At 35.1% G+C, this 14378-nt stretch overlaps 1 protein-coding gene across 1 annotated transcript; it reads right to left on the bottom strand.

The window, feature by feature from the left end:
* Positions 1-3614: 3614 nt before the first annotated feature.
* LOC119666193 lies at positions 3615-5441 on the bottom strand (the record flags this gene model as incomplete). Its single annotated transcript, XM_038075475.1, has 2 exons — positions 3615-5027; positions 5080-5441. Coding segments are annotated over 2 exons (1701 nt in total), but the record flags the coding sequence as incomplete, so codon positions are not given.
* Between the last annotated feature and the right edge of the window lie 8937 nt (positions 5442-14378).

Below are 14378 nucleotides of genomic sequence, written 5' to 3'. Positions count from 1 at the left end.
TATAATGCCTCTCTAGTATACTACAAAAGTCGTTCCAAGTTGTTAAATATGCTAAATCAATGTTTTCTTGACATGTTTCGGTATGAAATTTTTTAGTGATCAAGTGGATCAGAAGCGCGTTGCATCTGTGCTGCCAAGCGAACGAAGAGAACTATAATTAGTAAATGTAGTGTCTGTCAAACTGTGTAAATGATTGCTGATGGATTGCGCATGTATTGTGAATCATACAAATTAGCAATAAATTCGGGAAAAATTAGTGTCGAATTTCCGTACCGTTCCTCCAGTCGTTTTAAAGCATTTAGATAGTGACACGAAATGAACGCATCGTATCCTTCGGTTGCGGTTCTAAACAGCCAAGTAAGTCATTGAATTTTTTAATTTTGACAATAACTTTTTGCTGGCTTCCAGTTGTAAAACATTTGATATACATAGATCTTCAGTTTCTGTTCTTCCTGTATCGTTTTCATTTAATTTTTGGATTTCAATAAGGCTTGTTTAAAACAGGCCAGCATTCCAATTCGATCTTTTTAAAAGTTTGTTTTATCATTTTTTTAATTCGAGTGTCAGAAGTTTTCCCAGCTTTGAGTTGTTTCATAATAGCTTCTAAGTCGCTCATGTTTTCATAGCTTATATTAGGTCGGTTCCACGAGCTACTAGTAGTGACTTTGAATAACACTGTATATACACAAGTGCATTCCACCAGCAAATTTTCGAGTAAAGTAATGGATCTGAGAGAGCATATCATTCCTCTCAAAATTTGAAAATGCTGTACAGACTTTACTCGTACATTTTATTTCTCGCGAAATTTATGTTTTTTTTATTGTTTATTTTTACGGCACTGATGTTCTCATCAGATTTTACACAAAGCTGATCCATAAAAATCTGTGTAAAGAGTGTAATTTGGCATTTCATTTGTTACGCTCTCAGTTTGTACTTTACTTGTGTTTTACTTGAGTTTTGCTGCAAGTAGCTCGTGGAACAGACTTATTGTGACGAACTTGGTTGTAAGACTAAATAAATGATAACTACATGGTAAGAAGAAAATCGAAGTAAAATGTCAGAAATAAAACTAATAAAATATGATATTAATGATAGTGTGGAAAATCAGCGTGATCTGGACAATTATGTGAAACGATCCGAAATAATAAAGAGAAATTCCTAACAATTGCATTTTAATAAACAAATTCGTTACAGTTGGTGTTAGAAGTGAAACTGTCAATAATAGGTTGTTTGCTGATTTAAAAAGTCAGTAATTAAGGAATGGTTTGAAGCACATAAGGTAAATTTCAAAGGTAAATTTAAAAAACCGACTAATTGAAGCAATGGAGGCAGAGGATATAAAAGTAGATGAATTTGATTTCGAAGTTCCAGAAAGAGATAAAATCGAAAGAAGAAAGTTCTTCATTTCATTTATATACGAATGCGATATTGGTTCTTAAACAAATGAGATCAGTGAACTTAACAGCAATTTTGCAAATGAAAACGGAAATGAAGGAGAATTTCACAACAATGTCGATTCCGCTAGAGATTTAATTGAGAGAAAATTCATCGCAAATGGAAGCACTATGTATACAGCTGCTAGAGCAAAGTTCAACAAACACATTAAAGCAGCTCTAATGTTCTTTCCAGATAGAGCGATTCCATTGCACGTTGAAAACAGCAAATGAAAGAACGATTTATATAGCTGCAAGACCATAGTTGAACAAATACATCAAAGCAGCTCCTATGTTCTTTCCAGATAGAGAGATTACATTGCACGGTAAAAACAGTTCTCATAGCCAGACCCGAAGATACATGGTTGGAGTTACTTTCATCAGTTATACTGAACTTGAGGTCAGCATTAAAAGAAGACATAGACAGGACAGCACAGAACAAGTTTATGGCACCGCGTTACGATTACCTGGTGAATTTTTCGTCAACAATAGCGCACCACTCAATCAGGAATATTTTTTGAATAAATTTCGTAAATGATTGGAACAATTAAAGTTCACCTAAGCATCGGAACACTCAAAAACACCTGTTTTTGTTAAAAAAGGTTTAAAAGACTGCACTCATATCTTCTTATGTGCTGATCATATAAGAAAACGACTTCAGCCGCCATTCACAGGTTTGCATAAAATCATCAAAAGGATTAGTGAACGGAGCTTAAAAAATCAAATAGGTATGAAACAGCTAAACATTTTAATAAAAAAACTGAAATCAGCGTTCTTCGCAGCAAACAATGAACAGGCAACAGAACCGTTATTTTTAGAGGTATTAATTAAATCGACTCAACCCAACCGCAACGACGGCACCAGCAATAAGATACGCAAAGTAACTTTTGCCGAACAAGACCCTTTGAAGTAAGTAATTCCAGTTCCAGTAACTTAAAACAATCATAAACAAATTCATCGCAAAGTGATCAAAATAAATCATGATGAGTTTCACCACAGCCTTCGGCACTCATTGAGAGGGGAGTGCTGTGGCTGTAACGTAACGCCTTCTGGTGTAAAAACCAAACTATAAACAGAAACTAACAGAATATTAACAGAAACAGAATACTAAAGAAGTTTTTTACGTTTGTAGCATTAACAATGCTAAGTCTTAGTGCTGGTATATAAAATATACTCAGAAGCAATAGTAATAACATCGATAATTCTACTTAAGATGTTTAAAAATATTATGTGATCATTAAAATCAGTCACTAAATATTAATATTTCAACTTTTTAAAAATAAAAAATTCAAAATTATAATTAATCATCAAGACGAGACTCCGAAAGGAAGTGTTATGATATTTTAAATAAAGTCATCAAAAATTTCGGAAATCGATAACGAGACAGTCAGACATCGTCGCAAACACTTTGGTATGTTGTGATATCAACTTTTTGGATAACGCTAAAAATATTATTGACATAAATAACATAAAGAGGTTTTTTCGAACAGTAGTGAACTACAACAACAAAAATTGGTTTTGTATTATTTTAATTAAATGAATTTTTGCTGACCATACAGCTGTTTTGAGTATTGCCAAATACCCACCATCAGTGGTCTGAAGCTGGAATCAGCGCACCTTAACCAACTGACCCAAAGCCGTACTTGACTTTTTTATGTTCGCACATTTTTCTAAAGTTTTGTTACTTTGCTATGAAAGTTGTGTTAACAAATTTATTTGATGTGTATATATTAGAACGAAATCATAAACCAGCTGTAGAATAATTGAATTAATTATTTATATTTTATTTTTTAATTATTAAATTATATTTTGTTTGTAGAGGCTATTCTGATAACTATTCTGTTTATAGAGACAACATTTGTTGTTTTCAGAACCTAATCTAGGAACGTAATACTGAGAAAGTCATGCTAATGTTACGTCGCTAGTCGCACGTATTAAAAACGTGTTTCTTTTAGCACCTACTTCGAGATATTTAGTATTAGAAAGTTTTTTAATATTTTATAGTGTTTTATTATGCATAACAAATATTCTTACGTGCTATATATTGCACTTACATCACGGTTAATTGATATTTTTATGGATGTAATCAATAAATTAAAAATATATTTGTAACTAATGTTATTTTAAAGTGAGTTTGTTAAATATAATAATAATTCTATCTTCTCATGAACCTGTAACAAATTTACATATATTTAATCTGTTAGTAATACAAAAATATTCGCTCTGTTTTTCTCTGTCTAAAATTGTTAAAACGTTTAAGCTGTTGTTTGATACTCTATAGCTGAACCAGTTTGTGCACCAAATTTCGTTTGGACATAACTACGTATCTTTTCTAGCTTTTCGTTTGTGTCGTCTTGAGTATCAACAACGGCAGTGACCTGTTTGTGACCACCATTTAGCTTCATTTTCCTGGTGTGAACATGGTAATTGTGCGGACGCTGTGTTATTGCGACAGTGTTTTCATGAATATCTTGTTGCTTGTTATCCTCGCTATTGTGTTTAACTTCTGATTCCTGCTGGTACTGTTGGTGGTGTGGAGCACTTGATGTGGGTGCAATGCGTTCAAATGGCCTTACTGAAGGTAGTGGATATTGCACGTAGTCATGTCCGGCATTTTCACTTCCGTTTGTATATATAATTTTTGTATGCGTTCTTCGGGGATTATTTTCACTGATATGCAAATTTTGCTGATGTGCTTGCCTGTGTTCAGTTATTTTGTCATCTTGTATATAAATGGGTTGCTGATGCAAATATTCTTGCGAAACAAGTTCTTGCTTTTCATTGTAATTTGATTTTGGTAACATAGTAATTACATACATAGGATATTCATGAACATTATCGGCTTGTGCGTAATGCTTAGTAGATGTGTAGAGATATTGTGGAAGTTTGTCCTGCTGCGTCAGCTGCGGTGTTGGAGCCTGAAATGCTCCTTTTTTGTAGTAATTAACAATTTGTTTTGGTTCTTCAGCTTGATGACGATCTTTGTAAGTATGATATACGTCATGTATGTCAGGATAGGTACCAGATTGTGGGGCAGATACATCTTCTGGCGTTTGGTCAGTAGTTGAATGCAAAAGTTGTGATTGAGACTTAACTAGTGCTTGATGGTAATGGTGTTGTACTGGTTGTATAAATTCCTCTTCTTGAAGGCTTACTTGCGGTTGATAGTATTGGATTTGTGAATGAGTTTGTTTATATGGTTGTTCTTTATGTAAATCTTGTTGCTTCAGTATGTGTAAATATTGAGCTGCACGTATTTCTAAGTACTGTTGCAAAAGCGCCTGTATATGTGAAGCATATTTCGTTGGACCAGGAATACGCAACACTATGATGGGCTCCTCATATTGTTGTTGAGACTGTTGTTGTTGTTGGTGAACGTGTTGATGAGGTAAATCGATTTGAGCGTGGTCATTGTCGACCGCTTCATACGTTTGTGGTTTTAATTCATATGAATAGGATGGCTCAATTGTTACACTAGTCTTGTCGTAGTTTGGGTAATAGTTCGGAGTACTTCTGGGTATATCATTTTGTGAGTATGGGTAAAACATAAACTTTGGCCGACTGTATTCGTAACCATTATAATTGAAGCCATAACTGTAAAAAATTTATTATCACATAATCATTTCAAAATTTTTTTTCTTCTTACCCCAATTCTCCGTCTATGGTCCGTTTCAAGTTTTTAGTAACCGCAGTGTCGTGTTCAATCTTGATTTTTATTTTATTACCATGAACTTTGAACTGCTTATCCAATTCATTAATAAATTCTAAATCGTCTTCAGACAAATCCTTGAACGCTTCGACAATGTTTTTGTTTGACTTTTGTATTTTAGTCGGCAACGTTGTATTTGTATTTGCTAGTGCCTTCGTCGGACGTTTTTTCAATGTTGTTGCCTTTTTCGGATATACAGTTTTTTCACTCGATTTATATAAATTACTATCTAAGCCATAAGCGAAATTAAACGAAAGTAACAAAAACACCGACGACTGAAAAACATTACAGAAATATATATTTCATTAAAATTCTTAAAGATTTAAAATACAAATAAAAAATAATTTTAGTGGTGTGTTATATATCAAAATAAACCTAGTTTTCATAGTTTTTTTACTATATTTTTGTCATTTTTAAATTAAATAAAAATTTCGCGTCTGTGTTTATATTTCCAATTAAGTATAGCAATGGATATTATCATAAATAAAGTATATCAGATGTGACAGTAAAATATAACTTTCTTGATTAAAACATGATTTATGAAATCAGCTTTCGCCTGCATTGCTTGTAATATGATTACATTAAACACAATTTTCTTTACGAAAATTTGAATAGCCAATGACAGTCGAAATGACAGTCGAATTACTAATTACTAATTCATAAAACATATATTTTCATTTGGATCATTTTGATCATTTTGATTCCTTAATACGCAGTAGAAAAGGTGGTCCTTGAAGACATTAGGGGTATTCAGGCTACAGATTAGTTGCTTAGCAGATTATTGCAACGAAAATTTGCATAAAAAAAAAATTCAGCAGAGAATCTATTAATTCTGAGATTCTCAGATTAGCGAAAATTTGATTATTAGTCTTAAAAAGAAAATTAAAAAATATCGTAAATTAATATATAAAATTCAGTAAAACTATAATTTTGAAGGATTAAAATATAATTAAAAAGTATGAAATTGAATATTTTATTGCTTGATATATGACACGTTTGCAATTTTAGTTATAGGATAAATTTAAATGATATTAAAATTTTGGAATATTTGAGTATTTCACTGTTAACATACGTTTCGCTTTTACTGTTGATGCGAGTGCTGCCAAGGCATTTGCATACAACAAACTAATCAGATTACGCATTTTGGGTTATTCACGCAACATATTATCATCAAAATGCTAATTTTTTTACATGAAGTTTTTTAGTCTGCTAAGCAACTAATCTGTTGCCAGAATACCCCTATTGTCTTCGAGACGGTTCTTGATACTGCGTTCGCATGTTTAAGCAAATTTGCAAAACAATTGCTCATAACATGAATGTAAAAAGTCTCTCTTTGATGCAAATTGAATTTTTGACAATTGAATTGATGCGAAGCCACATTCACCATTGATTCTTTTATTTGTTCTATTAGTTTTGTAAATTTAGTTCAAGTACTATATTTACGTCACATAAGTGCCTAATCACTGGATTTAACTATTCAGTGTTTAGGATTTTGAATACAATCGTCGAAATCACTGGATTCAAGTATTCAGTGGTTTTTTTAAGTTGGTAGAATCAACATAAGTACTGGACTGAAGTGTTCAGTACTTGCAAACAGTTGATTCCAACGTTTTGATCAAACATTTTTGGTGACCCCGTGAAAAGGACAGCAGCACTGGACTGGCCTGAAGCAGCAGCGGTCAGCAGTAAACATAGCAGTCAATAATCAGCAGCATTTGAAATACCTTTTGAGGTACAGTTGAAGTACATTTAGCAAGGGCTCCAGATCAAACATTTTTCAACGATGGCAATGAAATCCTAGACACCCAAACAGACACGGGCGAAGAAACTCAGCGAATCGTTAGAAATTTCAAGAAAGATTCGGCTGAACGTAAACAATCAGCCACATACTACAATGAAAGGTTACGACGGCTTAATGTTGCTTGGAATCGATTTGAACGCAATGATACAACATTAAGAACACTCATCGAACAATCAACAGATAATGAGTATTTCAAATCTGGTTACTATGATAAAATAAAAGAAGTAACAAATGAATATATTGAAATATTCAAGAGAGAAGCCCTTCGAATCAAAGCAACAGATGAAGGTGCCAGCAACCAAATAGTTTAATAATGAAAAAAATCTGCTCGAATGGCAGCTCTAAAAAGATTAGTAAAGAGTTTGTTGGAGAGCCAAGGCATACAGCCAATACAATATTACGAAGTTAAATCAAATACGATCATGCAACAGTGGAACCAGCTGGGATATTTGCATGATTGACTGTGGGAAAGCTTGGAAAATTCACTGGCGTCTGGGTTTAACTAAGAAGAATATTACCAAATTGAAGATTTGGTGCAACAATGCTTGATAAAGCTCTCTATAATATTGGAACAACAACAAAACAAACAATCAGCAGCAGCAAAAACAAATATGCGTTCCGCACTGCCATTGCCAACGGTTCAGAACGTTCATACAAATAAAGAAGGACGTTTTGTAGTAAGGCGGCCATTTCTGGAAAACACATTGGCGTTAGGGGAATCTCAAGAAATAGCTTGGAGAAGGTTCGTCAGTCTTTAATGACGACTAGCAAAAAATGATGTATTGCGGAAACAATATGCGCAGCTTATGGAAGAGTATGAGCGATTGGGTCACATGACTGAGGTAAATCTGGACTCAATTTTAACTCCAAGATATTTCATTCATCATCAGATAGCACCAGATAGCACCACTACCAAACTTCGAGTGGTGTTTGATGCATTAACTAAAACTACATCTGGACACTCACTAAATGATATAATGTTTAACGGACCGACAGTTCTAAGCGAACTCCTTTCAATTTTGCTCCATTTTAGACGACCACGTTTTGTTTTCACTACAGATATCGAGAAAATGTTTCGTTAAGTTTTGAAAGATCCTGAAGATCGGCGCTACCAACTTATCATTTAGAGAAGCAGTCCAAATTCAACAATTCGTTATTATCAGCTCAACACATTTACTTATGGGACTTGCCCAAAGCGGATTTATTTGGAATTAAGGTCAAAATGGTTACTGAAGGGATAATCACGAACAGAGTCCTTAGTTCTGATTTAGCTAGACTGTTCGACCCACTTGGTTTATTAGCTCCAGTAATAGTGTAGGCGAAGATTTTCATACAACATTTATGGCACTTGAATTTATCTTGGGATGAACCACTTCCTACAGATCTTCATACAACATGGTCAACATTTAGAGAAAAGTTAAGAACTCTTGAAAACCTTCAAGTGGCAAGACATATCTTCAGAGGCGAAGTTCCATCATCAACGCAGCTAAAACACTTTTGCTGACGCATCTGAAAAGACGTTTGGTGCTGCAGCATATGTCAGAGCAATTTTAAAGGATGGCAGAATAATAGAGCGGCTATTATGTGCAAAGTCAAGAGTAGCACCACTCAGAAAACAGACGCTACCACAACTAGTGCTGTGTGCGACAGTCCTAGCTGTGGAACTTTCAGCGAGAGTCAAAAGTGATCTTCAGGCGAAGGAGCAGGCGATATTTTTGTGGACTGATTCAGAAATTGTGTTATCTTGGATCAATTCAGATTTCTCTACATTTCAAACATTTGTAGCTAACAGGGTAGCAAGAATTCAAACATTAACTCTGTCTGAGCAGTGGCGACATGTTAGGTCAAAGGACAACCCAGCTGATGTGTTATCAAGAGGACTTTCAGAAAGGGCGTTGTCAACATGTGCACTTTGATTTTAATGCCCGTTCTTCTTGCATGAAAGACAGGAAGTATGGCCACCAAGGTTTACGTCATCATTACAAGTTCCAGTTGATCTGGAGAAGAAAAAGGTTGTAGCTGTAGCAACTCAATGCAATGACGCAGATTTCATATGCAGGATTCAGCAGAAGAATTCATTCAAGACGTTGCAAAGGATGTAGCATATGTTTTTAGATTCACTAACAACACAAGGATATCAAAGGAGTCACGTACCATACATATGGCACCTAGTGCTAGCGAATTGGAAGCAGCATTAATCACTATAATATGTCACATTCAAGGTAGTGATTTTGATCAAGAAATCAATCAATTGAAGTAACAAGGTATTGTTACTTGAAGTTGATAAATCTACTTCAATCAGCAGTTTATCTCCACCCAATGCTAAACACACAAAGCTGATTTCATACAATGATCCTTTTGCAAAATTACTGTTCGTGATGGTTCACGAAGAAAACAAACACTGTGGCCCTCAGGCACTTTTATTAATTGGAGAAGCTCTTACAACTCAAGTAGACTCTCGGTCATAACCAGAAAATTACACGTTACTGTCACGTTGGAACCTAGTTTCCCAGTTAAAACATCATTTCTGGAAACGTTAGTCTAACGAATATTTGATGGAAGTGCAACAGCGTAACAAATGGAGAACACAATCTGCCAACATGCAGTTAGGAGATATGATTATAATCAAAGAAGACAATGTCCCAATGTACAAGGGTACAGATGGACGTATCCGAGTAGCTGACGTTAAAACATCGACAGGCATTTTTAAACGCCCAATTCATCGAATAGCTGTACTGCCTGTAAAGACAGATGATTAACCAACAATGGCTGAAGCTGATCACGAAATACCTCCTGACAACGTAATTATTGAAGATAAAAAAGAGTCGTATGAAGAGCCCAAGACAATACGTAGAAAACTGCTGACCAATTTGTACTGTTCTGTATTACTTACACTATTACTGATATTGCCAATAGTAATAAGGTCACCAATTTAGAATAAAAGGTTTGGGTCGAAATTGGGTATTCACTTTGAAAATTTGGGCACAGTAACCATATGAACTGCTGAATGGAATCTATTAGTCTATTACGACTTAAGTCTTTATTGGACAGAAGCATCAGCTCTAAACACAGGAATAACGTCGCTACATCAAGCTTGACAACAAATAAAACCAAACGCATCATGTGCGAGTACAATTAATCACTTTAAACGTATTGAATCCGAACTACAACTCGATGATAAATTACTTCATGAGCATCGCTCCAAAAGAGGAGCAATTGATCTTTGTGCTATTTTGGCTAGTAATACGCGTCATGATCAATATTTTTCTCTTATGAAATCCGATTTAAGTATTTTTGAGACCATAAAGGAAGGGGAATTTCTTTGTGTCAACGTCCGCATACGATACAATATTAGTTCCGAAATATGTGCGTGTGATATCAACCTATTCAATAAGAACACAATACTAAACTGTCGATTGAAACACACTGTCAACATTCTGACTTGGATTCCATTGAATCACAAAAATCAATGGATTTATGGGACATCAACATCTTTACGAGCAATTGCAGTATATAATAAGGAAATCATACCACTAAGTCTAAAACGTTCTGGCTTATTGACGATCAATCCAGGCTACGTGCTTAAACACAACTTCGTTTCTGCGCAAGGACAACAATAATTGCAAGCACGTCAAGATATTCATACAGTAGTCTTGGTAAAATCTCCGAGTTAAAGCTACAATCTCCTATGAAGACATCAGATGCTTACAGCGGCAACAGAACACTGTCAACATTACGCGACAACCAATACGATCAACAGCCGAAAGAGCTGACAGAATTGCAGCAAGTTTTGCAGTCATACCAGATAAATGATCTTCCAAATCAATTTGAGTCACACAAGTACCACAGCTTCACCATAGCTTACGCTTGAGGACATGACAGCACATGGAATTACAGTAAGTATCACATAACTTCGGTAATTATTTGACATAAAAATTGAATTAAAATAAAATATATTTTTTGAGGATGATAACAATAGGCGGACTGGTGCATCGCCATGCTTACCACCCTACATAGAGTTGATGAACGAAATATTTGGTGATAAACCAATTATTTGAAATAATTACACTGCGACGTTAGGGTTTGACATTGATGTTGAAGATATAGAGGTATTGGAAGAGTTGGAAATAAATATTGTACAAACACATGCTGAGCCATCGCCAACGGATGAATCGCCAACGCAAGAATCGCCAACGGAAGGATCGTCAACGCAGGAATCGCCAGTGCAGGAATTGCCAATGCAGGAATTGCAATAACTTTCAACTTCATTATTCAACCGCAAAAGAAAATCTGTGCATCAAGAATATTATGAAAACAAGTTATTTGCTAAGAAAAGGTTAGGGGAAGAGAAAATAAAATTTCTTAAAAAAACTATGAATGAATTAAGAGAAAAAAATAAAAATGATAATGGGATCATGAATTAAAATTAGAGGAAATAAAATTGAAATTGAAAGAAAATATGTTAAATTTAAATTATTTGAAAAATGTACGCAAAATATGTAAATACATTTATATGAACTTTAGAAATAAGTTATGTATAAGTTAAAATAATTTATTAATGATAAGAAATAAGCCGATATAATATTTTTATTTTTAATAAAAATATGTTATATTCATTTTATGTAATATATATGTTTAAGTTTAGAACTTCTTTAATTCATATTTAAATTTCTACTATTTATTTTACTTTTATGTAAAATATTTTAAGTTCAAGTAAATTTCTAGTAGTAGTAGTATAGTATTATTATTTTAGTTTAAAAACATTATAATATTTCAATATTAATACTAATCTTACACGTTAATTCATGCTATTAATAAATAAATTACAAAATATAAACACAATAAAATTTTGTTGCATATTGAACTAAACTGCATCTATAAATGTAACAACAAATGTAAATAAATTTTCTTTTAAAAAATACATTGTCTTCAAGACAGTGTTTTTTACTGCGTCCGCATGGTCAAGCTAATTTGCAAAACAATTTCTAAAAACATGAATGTGTGGTGATAAATAACAAAGTAGGTGAAAATGATCAGATTTTTGAAATTTGAAAATTATAGGAAGCTTAATTCGATAACACTGCCAGATCAGTATCCAATACCCCATATACATGATTTTACTCGTATATTGCACAATAAGAAAATTTTCTCAACTATTGACTTGGAAGCAGCCTATAATCAAATTCCGATTGCTGAAGAGGATCGACCTAAAACGGTGATAATAACCCCGTTCGGCTTATATGAATTTAACATGATGACTTTTGGTCTATGCAATACTGCGCAGACTTTCCAAAGGTTTATGATGAGGTTTATGAGGGAATGATGTCCTAAAGAATCTGAATTATGTAGTTAGTAACGTACATAGATGATATATGTATAGCATCAACTGATGAAAAGGAACACGAAATACATTTAAGAGAAGTGTTCAAGCGATTAAGCGACCATGGTCTGAAGATCAATCTGGGAAAGTGTCTGTTTTTTTTGAAAGAAGTTACCTTCCTGGGGCATGTGATAAATGGGGATGAAATTAAACCCATAGCTGAAAAGGTAGAAGCGATAAGAAATTTTAAAAAACCGAAGAAAGCACGAGAGTTAAGAAGGTTCATCGCTCATCGTTCAATAAATTTTTACAGGCGTTTCCTCCCGAATGCTGCGAAGAATCATGGCATCCTGCACGCGCTATTAAAAGGAAATAAGAAAGATGATAGATCTCTGATTGAGTGGACAGCAGAGGCCAGGAAAATATTTGAAGTGTGTAAGAACAATCTGGCGAATGTTGCAATGCTAGCACACCCGGATCCGAATGCGAAACTGGACGCTAGCAATGTCGCAGTAGGAGCAGTGATGCAACAGCTTATAGATGGGCAGTTACAACTGCTCGGATTCTATTCCAAAAGGCTGAGAGACACTCAAAAGAAATATAATACTTATGACCGCGAGGTACTTGCTATATACATGGCGGTCAAGTATTTCAGGTACATGATTGAGGGCAGGAATTGCACAGTGCTAATGGATCATAAACCGATTACATTTGCTTTCTTACAAAGAGCTGAAAAAGCATCTGAACGCCAGCTACACCATTTAGATTTCATCGGGCAGCTGACAACAGATATTCAGCATATAGCAGGCAACAAAAATACGGTTGCAGATACTTTATCTCGAGCCGAAAGTGTGGTGGCTGGAGTTAGACTATCACGAGACTACGTTAAATTTGCAGAAGCGCAGAAAATTGACCAGGAGCTGAACGAGTTAATAAGAGACTGTACAGCGTCATCTCTGGAGCTCAAGTTGGTGGAGTTAATTGCAGAGGGTGTTTCTGTGTATTGTGATGTATTCGGCAAGAAACCAAGACCGTTTATTACAAAGTCTTTTCGAGCGCAAGTGTTTGAAATGTTACACAATTTAGCTCATCCTAGTAAAAAAGCAACTATAAGACTAATAAGTTCTCGTTTTTGTTGGCCTAAAATGAAGGCCGAAATAAGTCAAATGGTGAAAACGTGCATGGCGTGTCAAAAGTCGAAAATCCAGCGGCACAGCAGGATTGTGTTGCAGGATTTCAACGCTACTAATCAACGTTTTGAGCATGTACATATTGATATCATGGGACCTTTGCCCTATTGCAATGGTATGCGGTATTGCCTGACATGCATCGACCGGTTTTCAAGGTAGCCGGTGGTGGTACCGTTGGCGGAGATTACGGCAGAATGTGTGGCCGAGGCTTTAATTAAGGATTGGATAGCGCATTATGGTGTGCCGAAAAGGATTACGACAGACCAGGGACGACAGTTCACGCTTTTCGATGACTTAGCCAAAATATTGCGGTGTGAAAGGCACCGAACTACAGCATATCATCCACAGTCAAATGGACTTGTTGAACGTTTTCATCGCATGCTAAAGTCTGCACTGAAATGTAAATCAAGTGTTGAATGGACGAGGGCCTTGCCGATTGTGGTAATAGGATTAAGAGCGGCATTTAAAGAAGATTTGCAAGCGGAATTAATTTATGGGGTAAATATACGTTTACCAGGAGAGATGTTTGATAGCGAGTTTAAGCAAGTATCGCAAACAGAGTTTGTTAAGGATTTAAGGAAAACTATGAACGAAATGAAGCCATTGCAAGCATCGCGTCATATGACGGAAAAGCCATTCGTGTTTAAAGATTTGAAAAGCAGTACACACGTATTCTTACGTGATGACGCCGTGCGACCACCACTGAAACAGCCGTATGAGGGCCCGTATGAAATTTTATGTCGTGGTGAGAAAACTCTAACAATAAGGGCAAGAGGGCGCACGGTGAGTGTCAGCATAGATCGAGTGAAACCGGTATATTTTGCGAATAAAGCTGGTGAAAGTTGTTTGCAAGATAATGTCAAGGTATTAGATGGTAACAGTAACAAGCAGATAGCACCAAAGGTGCCTCGAGTGGGTAGAGCGG

Source organism: Teleopsis dalmanni, chromosome 1 (genome assembly GCF_002237135.1).
Source record: "Teleopsis dalmanni isolate 2A chromosome 1, ASM223713v2, whole genome shotgun sequence".
NCBI lineage: Eukaryota > Metazoa > Arthropoda > Insecta > Diptera > Diopsidae > Teleopsis > Teleopsis dalmanni.
The sequence above is the reverse complement of the archived record's forward strand: the minus strand, read 5'-3'. Positions and strand labels throughout refer to the sequence as shown.